This window comes from Nothobranchius furzeri, chromosome 14 (assembly GCF_043380555.1).
Source record: "Nothobranchius furzeri strain GRZ-AD chromosome 14, NfurGRZ-RIMD1, whole genome shotgun sequence".
Lineage (NCBI taxonomy): Eukaryota > Metazoa > Chordata > Actinopteri > Cyprinodontiformes > Nothobranchiidae > Nothobranchius > Nothobranchius furzeri.
Window position 1 is genome coordinate 15533541 of NC_091754.1, and position 15404 is coordinate 15548944.

General features: G+C 42.3%; 1 protein-coding gene across 1 annotated transcript in view; it reads left to right on the top strand.

Moving 5' to 3' along the window:
* abca12 (ATP-binding cassette, sub-family A (ABC1), member 12) overlaps positions 1-15404 on the top strand; it is a 95212-nt gene that overhangs the window by 56215 nt on the left and 23593 nt on the right. The window contains exons 39-52 of the mRNA XM_015966708.3: positions 2729-2908; positions 2987-3314; positions 4185-4299; positions 4975-5304; positions 5410-5479; positions 5575-5709; positions 5802-5954; positions 8105-8288; positions 8668-8886; positions 10492-10688; positions 11949-12106; positions 13876-14109; positions 14226-14358; positions 14472-14718. Of these exons, the coding sequence (XP_015822194.1) occupies positions 2729-2908; positions 2987-3314; positions 4185-4299; positions 4975-5304; positions 5410-5479; positions 5575-5709; positions 5802-5954; positions 8105-8288; positions 8668-8886; positions 10492-10688; positions 11949-12106; positions 13876-14109; positions 14226-14358; positions 14472-14718 (2683 nt within the window). The remainder of the gene's footprint in view (positions 1-2728; positions 2909-2986; positions 3315-4184; positions 4300-4974; positions 5305-5409; positions 5480-5574; positions 5710-5801; positions 5955-8104; positions 8289-8667; positions 8887-10491; positions 10689-11948; positions 12107-13875; positions 14110-14225; positions 14359-14471; positions 14719-15404) is intronic.

Sequence of the window (15404 nt, forward strand, 5' to 3'; positions counted from 1 at the left end):
TACCCAACATGCACTCTGCTCTCTCCCGGCTGCTGAATAAATGCAGCCTTCCCCGTCGCAAGCCAAGATGGGCGAATTTGCAGTGTGATGTAGAACTGTGTGGCTTTTTCTAATCTGAGCATGCAAAACTCAGAGTGACTGATAATATTTCAGTAAGAACGAGCAAAAATGATTCATCAGTGAACTCGCTCTTTAAATATAAACCTTGCTTGCATTGCAGAGACATCTTGTTTTGACTTCTGGGTTTTTTCAGCTCTGTATGTATTCTATTTATTAATATTTATTTTATGAGATCATTTGCTGCTGTGGCCCCCAGACTCTGGAGCTGTCTCCCCCTGAGCCTGAGATCAGTGGACTTAGTGGTCTCCTCCACGTCGATGATCCCTCTGATCACTTTGCCATGACTTTCTCCAGCCTTATGGACTCCTTCAGCTTTACCCAGCATGTTTCTGGCCCCACACACACCAGGGGACACACTCTAGATCTTGTTTTTACCCTGAGTCTAAATGCTGACATTGTTTGTCCTGAGGACGATTATATTTCAGATAACCATTGCATTTTCTTTAACTTGTCAGTTTCTGCGTTCCCACCTCCTGCTCGCCATATGGTTAGTTCTCATTTTCTGAATGAGAGCACAGCTAGCAATTTTTCTGCTGCTTTTGATCCACCCTGTTCTTCTGATAACGACCCAGATTCCTTAACTTCTCAGTTTAACGAGCACTGCATCTCCATTCTGGACAAAATCTGTCCTGTCAGAACCAGATCAGTTCCTGCAGTGAACCCTACTCCCTGGTTTAATGACAGCCTTCGCAGCCTGAAGCACCAATGCAGAGGCTACTGGAGAGGCTGAGAGACTACGTAGGCCTATCAGGAACTGCTCTGGAGTGGTTCTCCTCTTATCTTTCTGAGTGCTCCTTTTCTGTGGCCGTCTCCAAGTTTAGGTCCTCCACCACCTCTCTTACCCATGGTGTCCCACAAGGTTCTGTGCTGGGGCCTCTGCTCTTCCTCCTCTATCTGCTTCCTCTTCAGCACACCCTGAGCTCCTTCAAAGGAATCTCCTACCATCTTTATGCAGATGACATCCAACTGTACATCTCCTTTAAGCCCCATGAGATGTCTAAGCTGCAGCTGTTACACACCTGCTTAGACTCTATCAAAACCTGGATGGCTGGGAGCTTTCTACAGCTGAATGAAGATAAGACTGAAATCCTCATCTGTGCCCCAGACAAGCTGGTTCCCAAAGTCAGAGACTCTCTTGGTCAGCTTGCTTCTCACACCAAACCTTCTGTCAGGAATCTTGTTGTGACCTTTGACCCAGCTCTCACCCTGGATTCTCATGTCAGTTCTCTTGTTCGCTCTTCCTTCTTCCATCTCAGGAACGTTGCTAAGCTGAGTCCCATTCTGTCCCGCTCTGAACTTGAGACAGTTCTCCACACCTTCATCTCCTCACGCTTAGACTACTGTAACTCTCTTTTCACGTGTCTGAGCAGAACCTCCCTGAACCGCCTACAGGTGGTTCAGAATGCCTGTGCTCAGCTTCTGACCAAGTCCTCCAAACACACCCACATCACCCCGCTTCTCCTCCAGCTTCACTGGCTAGCAGTCAACTTCAGGGTTCATTTCAAGATCCTGGTTCTGGTCTATAGGGCCTTACATGGACAAGCACCATCTTACATTGGTGATCTTCTTAGTCCCTACACCCCCAGCAGGTCCCTGAGGTCCAGTGATCAAAGCCTACTGGTTGTGCAGCACCAGGCTAAAGACCAAAGGTGACAGATCATTTGCTGCTGTGGCCCCCAGACTCTGGAACTCCCTCCCCCTGAGCCTGAGATCAGTGGACTCAGTGGTCTCCTTTTAAAAGCAGCTGAAGACTCACTTGTTCAAGCTGGCTTTTGTATGACCTTCTTCACCTCTCTCTTTATTCTGCTCTCCCCACCTATTCCACCTTCCTCGGGATCCACTGATTTCCCTCTTTCCTATTCACTCTCTCTCTTTCTTAACATTTTTTAATCACAATTGTCTATTTTTGTTCATTTTAAATATATTTTTAATCATTTTCTAAATTCTTTTTTATATTTTTACATTTTTTATTTTTGTGAAGCGCCTCGTGAGTTTTTATCTTGAGAGGTTCTTCTTCTTCTTCTCCTCCTTCTTCTCCTCCTCCTCCTCCTCCTCCTCCTCCTCCTCCTCCTCCTCCTCCTCCTCCTCCTCCTCCTCCTCCTCCTCCTCCTCCTCCTTCTTCTTCTTCTTCTTCTTCTTCTTCTTCTTCTTCTTCTTCTTCTTCTTCTTCTTCTTCTTCTTCTTCTTCTTCTTCTTCTTCTTCTTCTTCTTCTTCTTCTTCTTCTTCTTCTTCTTCTTCTTCTTCTTCTTCTTCTTCTTCTTCTTCTTCTTCTTCTTCTTCTTCTTCTTCTTCTTCTTCAAAAAGCAGCTGAAAATATTTGTTCAAGCTGGCGTTTGTGTGACTTTCGTCACCACCCTCTCCTTATTCTGCTCTTTCCACCTTTCCCGGATCCACTTATTTCTCTCTCTTATTAATTTTCTCTCTCCCTTTCCTTACATTTTGTTAAATTACAATTTAAATATTTTTCTCATTCTCAACATATTTTTTAATAATTTTTTTAAATCTTTTTTATACTTTCCTTTTTTGTTTTGTTTTTGTGAAGCGCCTCGTGATTTTTATCTTGAGAGGCTCTATAAAAAAGATAGTTTTCTTTCTTTTCTTTCATAGCTAACCTGACAGAGATGCTGGAGCAGAACAAACAAATTCTTAATCAGATCACCACCCTGTCCACGCTGATGGTGAAACTCTCCTCCTGTATCAAGTTTGACCGTCACCGTGGTTACAACAGCACTGAGGAAATGGACGCTGCAGCTCAGGAGCTCGCCATAGAGCGTGAACTTTATGCAAGTGAGTAAATATGAACTAAACCAGTCCTGAAACGCATAAAGTGGAGATTATAAAAACGTTGTGATGTGTGTTCATAAGGTGTCATCTTCAAGCTCTCCAATGATTCATCAAAGAGGCGCAAGGCCACATCTTCTCCATCCTTCTCAGGATCATCCCTGCCTCCCAAAGTCAGATACACCATCCGCATGCACATGGACAACGTGATGCGTACTGACAGAGTGCGACGGCCATACTTTGTAAAGGACACTTACATCACAGCCGGTGGGACGATGCGCTACAACCGGGGGTTTATCTATCTTCAGGAGAACATTGACCGGGCCATCATTGAAACCCAGACTGGTCAGAAAATAGAAGACATAGCTGTGCAGCTGCAGCCCTTCCCATACCCATGCTTTCTGCGGGACGAGTGAGTTTCCTCAATTCCAACATGCATGCAAACGTGCACGCTCACAGTTGATTCATAAATGTGTGAAAAGAAACATGAAAGGATACACATTGTCTCTGAGGGGAAACTGGCATTGATGTGGAATAATGTATTCTCTTTCATTATTCATTCGCCACTTGGGAATGACAGTAAGTAGTCATTCACAAGAACCTGTCACATTGTAATTAGCTCTGGACCATGTGCATGAATATTCACTGTAATTGCGCATTCATTTTCCAAAGCCGTGCATAAGCCGAACACACACTCATACATCCCTCAGGCCTTAAATAACCCTCCATAAAGAAACACCAGTCCTCTATGCAAAATTTGCCTAGTCTAACATCAGTTGGACATAAAATATCTATCGACATGCAACCTTGTCAGTATTAAATCATCCTGTGTGTGTGTGTGTGTGTGTGTGTGTGTGTGTGTGTGTGTGTGTGTGTGTGTGTGTGTGTGTGTGTGTGTGTGTGTGTGTGTGTGTGTGTGTGTGTGTGTGTGTGCGTGCGTGTGTGTGTGTGTGTGTGTGTGTGTGTGTGAGACTTTATTACACACACTGCTGATATCTCATCACAGACACACCAGAGGGGCCGCTGTCTCTGTCTGGCGCTGTCTTCATTCAGCATCACACATTCTGACATAATAGGTCCGAAATCTAAATCTTACGTACGAGGTTCCTGGCATGACTGGTGCGAAGAAATGGAATTTAGATGAATTAATTTTACAACTAATAGAGGAATGATGCTATGGGAAACACTTTCGACTCTGTCAAGCCAGTGACTGATTAAAGAGCTCATTCATCTTCTTGGGTGTCAGAATTTTGATTGACAGCTGATTCTCTGTATTCCCCAGGTTCCTGGAAGCCATGTTTTTTGTCTTTCCTCTAATGCTGATGATACAGTGGATGTTGTTTGTTGCTGACTTTGTGAAAAAACTGGTGTATGAGAGAGAGCTGAGACTACATGAGGTAGGTGCTTTTTTTCGTAAAAATTTTGACAAAAGGAATCTGAAATCCAGAGTGGCTGATAAAAGATTTAAAGGGGTCAAATTGTTCAAAACTCACCTTTGCATCATTTTGTGCTGCAATTTTGGTCTCTACGGCTTCTATAGACACTCAGACCATTTTCTATAAGTGTTTGGTTTTAGGAGTTATGTGCCCAAAATGAGCCGTTTCAATAAGTCCCCATTTGTGATGTCACAAATAGGGAAAGTAGAATAGGACTACCTCTCACGTGCAAGAGAGAGCGGCTGCTGGAGAAGCAATGGCTCTGAGACCCGAGATATCAGAGCTTTCCAGCATAAAGCAGCCTTAGAGGGGTTTGGGTTGGTGGGCCAGTTCCAGCTTGCTTTATTAAAGTGACAGAGCCCTGAAATGCCTCATTCTGGAAGGTACTGAAACTTTCAAGAATAAAACTGCTGAAATTGTTTCACGTGAGAGGGATTTAGTGCAAAGAACTTCATAAACATGTTTTGTATTGACCATAGAACTATTGTAGCTTAAGAAACTAGTCATAATATGTCTCCTTGAAAACAAAATATGTGTTTTATGTTAATCTTTGCCTCTCGGATTTGAGTTTTCTCAACATCTTTAACAAAATGTTGTGTTTTTGTCTTCAATATAATATCCTTCTTCTCCTCACAGTATATGAAAATGATGGGGGTCAACCCACTCAGCCATTTCTTCGCTTGGTTTCTGGAATGCACAGCCTACCTGTTGTTAACCATCTTCATCCTGCTGATAGTGCTAAAGTGTGGAAACATCTTGCCTAAAAGTGATGGCTTCCTTGTTTTCCTGTACCTGTGCGACTACGGTCTCAGCATCATTGCCTTCAGTTTTCTGGTCAGCTCCTTTTTTGATAAAACCTACATCGCTGGCCTGAGTGGGAGTCTCCTCTACGTTCTCTGCTTCTTTCCCTTCATCGTGGTCATGGCCCTGGAAGGCAATCTAAACTTCTTCCAGAAGAGCGCTCTGGTGAGAATTCATTTGTGAAGATGGAGACTGTAGATGTTCTAATTTCATATCACTTGTTATGTAACTCTGGTCAAAAGCATTAATACATTTTCTTTTTTCCAACAGAGTCTGTTTTCCCCAACCTGCTTCAGCTACGCCTGCCAGTACGCTACTCGCTACGAGGCTCAAGGAGAAGGTTAAATCATCTGGGAAACATCAACATGCTGCCTATTTAAAATCAAACTGAATGAAGTAACCTTTTTTTGGGGGTGCTTTTTGTCACTCCTTTAGGAATTCAGTGGAGCAATTCCTATACCTCGCCCATATCTGGAGACATGGCGTCCTTTGGTTGGCTGTGCTGGCTCCTCTTCATTGACTCCATCCTGTACTTCTTCATTGGGGGTTACATTCGTATGGTTTTCCCAGGTAAATGTGTCAATATTTTTTAATAGGGGTGGATTTCACCATGTAGTTTGTTATATCTTATTGAGTTTGTTTATTTTTTCCAAATCCATCAGGAAAATATGGAATCCCAGCCCCATGGTACTTCCCCTTCCAGCTCTCTTTCTGGACCAACCTATTCAGTAACAATGGATCAAGGGGTTCCAAAGGGCTTCTCTTTTCCAACATCATGAAAAATCAGCCTGTCCTCTCAGAAGGAAAAAGAAAAGGTAACGCTAAATTAGAGCTGGGCATTGAATCGAAAATTAGTCGTAATCGAAATTTCTGACTTTTATCGAGAAAAATTTCCCATGTCAATAAATTTGATAATAAAAAAATGAAAAGATGTGTGAAGGTTGGCAACATTCATGTCCTTTTAAGAAGCTGTACCACCTTGAGTAATGTAAAAATGTGACTCAACATAATAAATGTGACAGCCCTATCTAGTGGACAGCTTTTGTTTCTGTGCATACCTGTAGTTATTGTCCATTTATTGTTATCGAGGTGAAATCCTCAATATACCGTGATATTGATTTTAGGCTATATCGTCCAGCTCTACGCTAAACATATCCCAGCTTAATTCTATTGTTAATTAAAAGTAGGACATGTTTTCCTGGAGCTTTTTTTTTTGCCATATTTGCTTAAAATGCTTTTCACATACTGATGGCTTCCAAAAAATTAAATGTTTTGTCAAAGAAAAAAAAAGGAATAATTTTATTCACTTCTCAAATGTACAGTCCTGGAAAAACCTCTTCAAGTTATTTTTGAATGTACATCCCCCCCCCCCGACCACAAATTGCGCTCTCGGCTAGGAGCAGTTGAACAGCAAGCAAAGCCAGAGCCAAGCTAACTATATTAGCTAGTAGTGCTGCATGATATTAGAAAAACCTGTGATGTGTGATAACAGCGATTAATATTGCAATGACGATATGACTTGAAATAAGTAAGCAAATACTGAGCTCAAGAACAAAAAAATAAATAAAAAACAAAGAAATTTGAAAAATGACAAAAAATCACAAAAAAATGGGAAAAGCAAAAATTGTGATCAGAAAATGTGAGGAAAGGGAAAAAGCAAATGAACAAGAAAAGGCAATCAGTAGATGCTTAGAAAAGCAGAATTGGCAGAAGGAGCAGAACGAAGCTAACTCGTGTTTGCTAGCCAAGTGCTGTCTGCCCAGGGGGTGGACATCTAACCCATCCGATTGGCCAAATGGGTGAAGAACTCTATTTGATTTGTCAAAAACGTCATGCTTTTGTTTGACTAACAAAATGCATTATGTGAAGCAAACATTTGAGCTTACCATTCATTCTGGATTTTTTTCTGTTCCTTGAGATGTGTATTGCAAATGCTGATATCACGATGGCGATACATTTGCAGTACAGCCCTATTAGCTAGCATGCTACATTTGCAGTACAGCCCTATTAGCTAGCATGCTACATTTGCAGTACAGCCCTATTAGCTAGCATGCTACATTGTTATAGGGTTATGTAGGTGTGTTATATTAGGGATTATAGCTGAAAAGGTGCCAACAAGAGGTTCAAAAAGTAATATAACATTGTTTTCATGGCTGTTTAACAATATCCGTTGCATCTGGTATTCTGCTGTATTCTGAAAGTGTGGCTAAGGGGAGGGGCTGAAAAAATGTGGGGTTGGATTTCTAAATTGTGTTTTTTCAAAAAGTTACCTGCTCAAAAGCTTCCAGGAACTCCTACCTCGCCTTTAAAGCAAAAATCAGGAGTTTTTTTTCTCAGAGGGCACTACCTAAAGGTGGTAAAAAAATAACATTGCACCTTTAAGCCCTCTCTCTGCTTCCTCGATAAAGCTAAGAGTGAGGCCTTTCATGCCTCTTGTGAATGCACACCTATAGAATAAAAATTATTTTCATTTCATGTTGTTTATCCACACATATATAATTTAAAGACTTACTTGTCCATATGAAATGTTGCCAACTCTGCATCTGTTTGACATTCAAGTTGAATGCTGAGATCCTTCCACCATTGAAAATACGGTCCAATGTTGACATTTTTGCTAGACTTTGAGATGCTTTTTGGCAAGTTTAGTCCGTAGACCTTTCTTTACTTTCATGTGTCTTCAAGTAGAAGCAGGCAGTCATGGAATCAGAATTTTTCGTGGCTGTGAAGGCGATCGTAGCTGCTCCATGACTCAGTGTCTTTGCAGTCTTCATTCAACTTGCATGTGGCTTTATGAAATGGGGGGCGGGCTTAACAAAATATAATTGTTGTATTGCCTAAAATATGTCGCTGTACAGTGTCAGACTATCACTTTTATAGATAACTGACAATCAAACTTAATTCCTGAAAAGTGGAAAACTCTAGATTTTTGCTTTAATATTTACCTCAATTTCCATATTTCTTTCAGGCAAGAGCACACTTGCTCATCAGACTGGTGAGGATTTCTTGGAGCTCCCGGTGGGTGTTGAGTTGCATGGTCTCACCAAGATGTACGGTGACAAAGCAGCCATACAAAACCTCAACATTTCCTTTTACGAGAGCCATGTCACTTCGCTGCTTGGTCACAATGGAGCCGGCAAGACCACCACCATGTATGTGGGGCATCTCATTTGTTCATTTTCTTCTTTTAAACACGATGCAACCATTATATACTGTTCACGGGCACTTTTGAGATTAGATAAATGCATCCCTTTAATCATTTTAGTGTTCTGCTGCTGACAGGGAGATTTTTATGTCCAAATCTGGCACAGCAAATGCACTGTGGTAGGGATTAGTCTGATGGGTCTTCATCAACAGCAGCACTTACATTTACATTTTAAATGGGACTCATTTTGCTGATGCTCTTCACCGGGGAAACATGCAGCAGAATAAAATTAAACAATGACCCTAGAAGGAATTTATAGTAACAAAAGTTTTGTCACAGCCTGTTGTCTCACTTTGACTCAACATTTTAACGTTTTCTGTGTGTAGGTCTCTCCTGACCGGGCTTTATGCCCCAACGTCGGGCTCCATAGAGGTTTATGGCAAAGACATGCAGGCCAACATCGACAAAGTTCGCAGAGAGCTGGGAGTCTGCATGCAGTATGATGTTCTGTTTGATCACATGACCACCAAGGAACACCTGCTGCTATACGGCCAGATCAAAGCACCCAATTGGTCGCGCAAAGAGCTGCACGAGCAAGTCCGCACGTAAGTGACGACGCAGCCAGAGCTGGAAGATTAATACGCTTAAGGAAAGAAAATGTGTTAAGAATAAACGTCAGAGCTTTTGCGTGATTTATCAGTAACGTTTTGTCCGACACACTGATTGAATTTTACAATCTGCTCCGTTTATTTTTGAAAATGATCAGTCACTCTGAGGCCTAGTCCACACGTAGCCGGGTTTTTTAAAAACTAATATCCGCCCCTCCAAAAACTTGCATCCACACCACCGCGTTTTAAAAAAAAACTCTGTCCACACGTACCCGGATAAATACGTTGTTAAGGACATGCCAGACCTGTAGGCGGCAGTACTTCCCCCGTTCTTAACCTCGTCCTTCGTCTGTGGTCTTCCGCAAGGAGTTGTAATTCTGCTTGCAAAAACAAACAAGCAGAAAGCGCTTGGACAACTGATGGATCGGGTAGTGACAGAGCGCAGCTCTGAGGGTATCCATGCTGTCGGCTAGTGTAAACACAGGTCGCACACGTGATGTCAGCATTTTTTTGTCGCGGAAAGTGACGTTGCAGACCTTAAAACTCCAGTTTTGTCTGTCCACACGCAGACACCCAAAACGGAGAAAACGCAGATCTTCACTTTGGCCGGAGTTTTTAAAAAGATTCGTTTTTGTGTGAAAAAACTCAGTTTTCGTGTGGATGACAGGCCAAAACGTAGAAAAATATCTACGTTTTAGCAGATCCCCGCTACGTGTGGACAGGGCCTGAGTTTGCCTGCAGGCTGAATGTGTATGAAATAGCCTTCTACCCCTATTTTGTGCATTATCTTCTGATAAGAAATGGACAGAAAAATGCTCACTCCAGAAAAGTCTGACAGATCTACGTCACACTGTTACTTAACATTCATGGACTCACCCATCTCAACTCGTGGTGGGGAAGGCTGTTGTTGTTTTAGCATTCGGGAAACTAAAGAGAACGTTTTTATTAGTAGAAGCTAGCCATTAGCACTAGCAACTCCACCGCGCAGCAGAACTCTTCCAGGCTTGTGTTATTTGTGGAGATAAAACATCAACGTTGCAAAGCAAACAGAGTCAGCGGTAGAGTTGTGGTAGAGTCGTCTACATGTCAGGAAATGAGTTCAAATCCTGTCGTTTAAAGCTACTTTCTCTTCCAGCTGACTTCTATGTCCTAAAACAAGTCATTTCATAATTACTACTATTGCGATTGGTAAGAATAAAAGGGCACTATTAAAAAAAGACTAATTTTCAATAAAATAGCTTCTCACGTCGACAATTTATTAGGAGCATAATAAAACAATTTATGCATTAAAGTTTTTTTGCATCTTCTTGCATATACTTGTGATAGTTTGGGGTAATTAATTTTTCATGCATTTGCATCTTAAACTGTGTTGCATCATCAGACTCTGTCTGGAGTGTTTTTAAAAATCATTATAGAAGAGGAGCAGCATTAGGCCTGAAACCTAAAAGCCGGGAAGTCGTTCCTCTCTTGTGGAGTTTGGAAACCCTTGCTGAGCAACTAATGGAACTGATCGAACTACAGCTCAGCGGCGGCGTTGTAAAGCAGTGAAAATTGTTCACAGCAGCTCCATGCTAAACACTTTTGTTTAACTCCCCCTGCCAGGATCCTGGAGGAGACGGGCATGTATGCTCACAGACACAAGCGGGTCGGCACCTTGTCGGGAGGCATGAAGCGCAAGCTGTCAATCTCCATCGCCTTCATAGGGGGCTCTCGCCTGGTGGTTCTGGATGAACCCACCACAGGAGTAGATCCTTGCTCCAGGCGCAGCATCTGGGACATTGTTATCCAGCACAAGAAAAGTCAGTCTTTAAGAGAGGCTTACTCGGTCATCACTAAATATTTCTACCAGGGTTTGGACTTTCAGCTGTCATAGTTATTAAACACCATTTCACCTAACCCCTTACTGATTTTTGATGCATGCCTTGGTGGATTTATCTTTCTGTTCTAGGCAAAAATAAGCTTTCAGACAAATCTTAGTTTCTAATTTTCTTGCATTTTATACAGAATTCACACATAAACAACTAGGTACATCTGAATCAGAATCAGAATAAGCTTTATTGCCAGCGCTCCAGCGACCCAGAGCATAGGAACTTGACCAAGGTTAAACACACTCACACATGTAGACAAAAACAGGTACAGGCAGTCACGAGAGCAGCCAGAACGGCAACCCTCAAAGCAGCAAAGCAAACCATCAGTCTTTCACTTGTTTCTGCATGCAGTTCAACACAATCACTTAGATTTGAACAGCTATAATAAGCTCCAGATCCAGATATTTCAGTGATCTTCAAAACCTATTTTTCATTGAGACGGTGGGCTCCTGCATTTGCTTTGATGGCCAGTCCTCAAATCCAAAGTCCTTGGACAATAATACACACTTTATTAGCACAAAGAGCACAGGGCCCTTAATATCAGGGTTCTGCATGAAGGAAGTTTGACTTTTCACACTCACAAGGCTGTTCAGATTACTAACATCTAATCTAGAACTCATTATTTTAATTCAGTGACTTTAAAGGTCTGAAAAGTCAATAAGTTTAATGGGATGATTAAATTCCTTTTTGCATAAGGCACAGATGCAATAGAAATGGACCCACTTTATCGTTTCTAATTCATTCATGACCACTTTCAGCAAACTTCTCTATTTATTATTATGATTTATCCACAGCTTCCTTTCATTTTACTTGATTTCTGTCAAAAGATGTGATTCAGAGAAAATGTATTTCATTTTAAAGTCCAGTTTAATCATTTGTTAAAAGCTTTTGTAATCTTTTCTGCCAGTTTATTATAGTATTTTGTTTTCTTTTTCTGTTTTATAAATCTATATTTAATGTGCACATTTGAAGTTGATTGATAAACATATTTCCCTGCTAACATCTGTGGCAAATAAACATGTTTTTACCAATTTGCCTGTAGCTGAAACACATTTACATGCTTTTACTGGACATAAGCAGTAATCTTTTAACCTTTTTTAACCTTTAGACCATGTTTAAACGCAGTCACTAAAAGGGTTTAATCAGAATTTACTTTTCATTGCAACTTTCCATCTCTGTGTCATCTCTCAGACCGCACCATTATCATGTCTACCCACCACCTGGATGAGGCTGAAGTACTGAGCGACCGTATCGCCTTCCTGGAAAAAGGAGGCATAAAATGCAGCGGGTCACCCTTCTACTTGAAAGACAAGCTGGGTCAGGGCTACAAACTCACCCTCACCAAGAAGGTAATCATCCTTACAAGGGTTCAGCCATGTCAGCGCAAAACAACGAACACTGAGCAAAACTCTCATTGATTTTTTTCATTTCATGATGTCATTGTACACAGCAAAACGCGGCTTTAATCAAATATTTCATGTTATTCCAGTGTTGCCTCTTCTTCATGTTGTAGCATAAACATATGTGACGGTTAGGAGATTGTCGGCTGCAGCCTTTACCTCCGGTGTCTGGGGACTAGGAGCACATCTCTGGTGCATCTTAACAGGGACAGATCTCGGCCAGCATAAATTGTAACATTTCACCGTCTCTTATTGTGGACAAGCTTGGCTGCTCATGTGGAAATAAATCCCAGGTTTTATCTGTGCTGCATTTGACACATTGCAACAGTCTGATATCTATCAGGTGTATTGAAAAGCTTGTTGATTGGCCAAATCCTCACTCAAATGATGCTCTGCAGACTTTTTCTTTCTGTGTATACTTGAGTACCACACACACACACACACACACACACACACACACACACACACACACACACACACACACACACACACATTTATATATCAGTCACATGTTGCCAAACAAAGAAAATGGAAGCAACTTCCTCTTCTCCCTCCTACTGATTGAAAGCGGTATTACAACTGCCGTATTAAACCCCAAATTCCACTACCTCCGCTCCGCTCTGCTCCGACACGAACGCCGGAGCAAAATCGGTCCCGTTGTAGTCAATCAGAGCAATTCCACTACTGCGGCAGTGCGGCGCCGTGCGCCGCCCTCTGTTCCGGCATCCGGCAAAAATAGAATCAATCCTATTCTCGCCGGACGCCGGAGCACCTCCGCCGTAAATGGACAGAAATCACAACCGCCCAACAGGAAAAGGAGCAAGCACAACTTCCGTTTTTCACAATAAATCGATAAACAAAAGGCGTTTTTTGTCTCATATGCACAGGTTTAACAACTTTTAACAACTATCAATGGTGGCTGAAGTTTAAATGCACAAAAGTAAGCCATAAATACAGTTTCTACTATCAAAGTAGTCACACTTTGTTGATCCAAACACTGCTGATCTCTCAACACAAATGATGGGCAGATTAAACAGTTCATGCCGATGCTTCTCCCACACAACGGGTGTTTGGATCTAATATCCGCGTTTATTGCTCGGACTGTATCGCAAGATCTCGAAAATCCCGCGCATGCTTGTTTGCCCACCTCAGGTCTCCGCACCGGAGCGGAGCCGTTGTAGAGCGGGTACCAGTAAAAATTGAGTTTGGAAGCGAGCGGCTGCGGAAGGCGGGGGCGGACCGGAGCGGAGGTAGTGGAATTTGGGGGTAAAAAAACCCTGCAGCAACCTGCCGTAGCTAGCGCTAACAACAGACTAACGCTAATATGAGCCAATTGATATTAATTAAGCCTTTAAGGAAAATGATTCACACTGTTGGACAAAACATTTTTTACTTACAAGTCCAGTGGCAACGAAAGCAGGTCACCATCAGTGCTGCCAACTCACCTGATGCTCTCACACACAGTAAACAGCAGTTGTTGTAAAGCACGTAGAGACCTCCCACTAGTGTTCCTACACAAACTACACAAGTGTTAAGTGCAGGTTCTGGTCAGCAGAGGGCGACAGAGTGCTTTCCAACGTGACGTCGCTCAAGTTTCTGCCTCAAGAACCACTGAAACCAGTTTGAAAGCACTAGCTTAAAGTGTTTTTTAACATGGGGGTAATGTTGGACAATTTTCAACAGAGTAAAATATAATTTTTACCCTTCCCCTCTTTCAGATTCAAGATGCAGGATCAGAGTCAGTTGACAATCTAGAACTCAAGTCCTTTATTCAAGCTCATCTACCAGAAGCTCGCATGACTGAAGCTCACGGAGGTGACGCAGTCTACTCGCTGCCCCCCTTCTCCTCAGCCAACGCCTCTTCGTACCGCTCCCTGCTGTCCGCGCTGGATGCTAACCTGAACGACCTACGGCTGGGGGGCTACGGCATTTCGGACACTACTCTGGAGGAGGTCAGATTAGATTTGTAAAATTTGTATGCACAAATATCACAAAATAAAGAAAAAAGTCTAGAATGAGTGCGTCAGCAGAAAAAGTTGGTATTGATAACCTTGCTGGTTTTATGCAGGTATTCCTTCATCTGACCAATGAAACCACAGATGCTGAGGACAAGCCGCTGTCCATCTCTGAGACGCTCTCTGATACCGGATCCATCAACAGCTTCTCTTCAGACTCCAGCGAGAACTTCAATGACAATATAAGTGAGTTAAATTCCCTTTTGCAATTTGCTTTCTGTCATCACATCCTAAAAAGATGTATTCACCAACAGCCCAGTGGATTGACCTTTTATTTTTCTGTCCACATTCTGCTTCAGAGCTGACCAGTTCTTCCACAGAGAGTGGCGTGACCTTAGCCTGTCAGCAGCTGACCGCCATGCTCATCAAGAGGTTCCACCACAGCCGACGAGACTGGAAGGGCTTGATCTCCCAGGTCCTCCTTCCTGTTCTCTTTGTGATGGTTGCTATGGGCCTGGGCTCCATTAAGAGCGACATGCAGCACTATCCCGAGATGGAGCTAAGCCCTGCCCTCTACAAAATCTCGCCAAGTTACTCCTTCTTCAGGTCAGAGTTGTATTTTCTGCTGCTGTGTGCACCCCAAATAGTTTTAACACATTTTTTCCCCCGCACATTGAAAGCCATCCATGCAGATCAGAACGATATTGTAAAATTATGAACTTGATCTCAATTTGAAATAAAAACATGTGAATTAAAACTAACTTACCATTATGCGCATAGGTTGACATATTGAAATCTTAAACGATAAACTTAAAGCTGTAGTTTGTTGAAGAGCAAGTAGATATAAAGTCAGCGGCGTGGGCTAAAACAGGTGAGTTTGATGTGATTGATCAAAGGAGAAGAGATGAATAGCAAATCAAAGACGGAGAGATGAAGAATGTTAGGAGATGTCTTCATCCTCAGAACGCTCTGCTTTTTGATCAAGGGGACATGAAACGGTGGGAAAACGACTAAAGCTCCAGCATGAAGAATCTCCTCCCAGTTCTTTATCGCTTGACTGAGAAAGATTTTTGAATTGCACTTAAAAGGAAACTTTGGGTCGAGGATCCCGAGATCTACTCTCTTACTCCGTTTGCATCAACATTTAAATGATCATAATATTTATTCAGGAGCTCATTTCTACTCGAGTTACAAAGCGGGAGGTGGCTCAGACAAAACAAATCCACTTAGATCTAAGAAAAACTGCCAGAAGTTCCTTTCATCCCCCTTCCTCAGGTTGTTTGGGTCTCTTA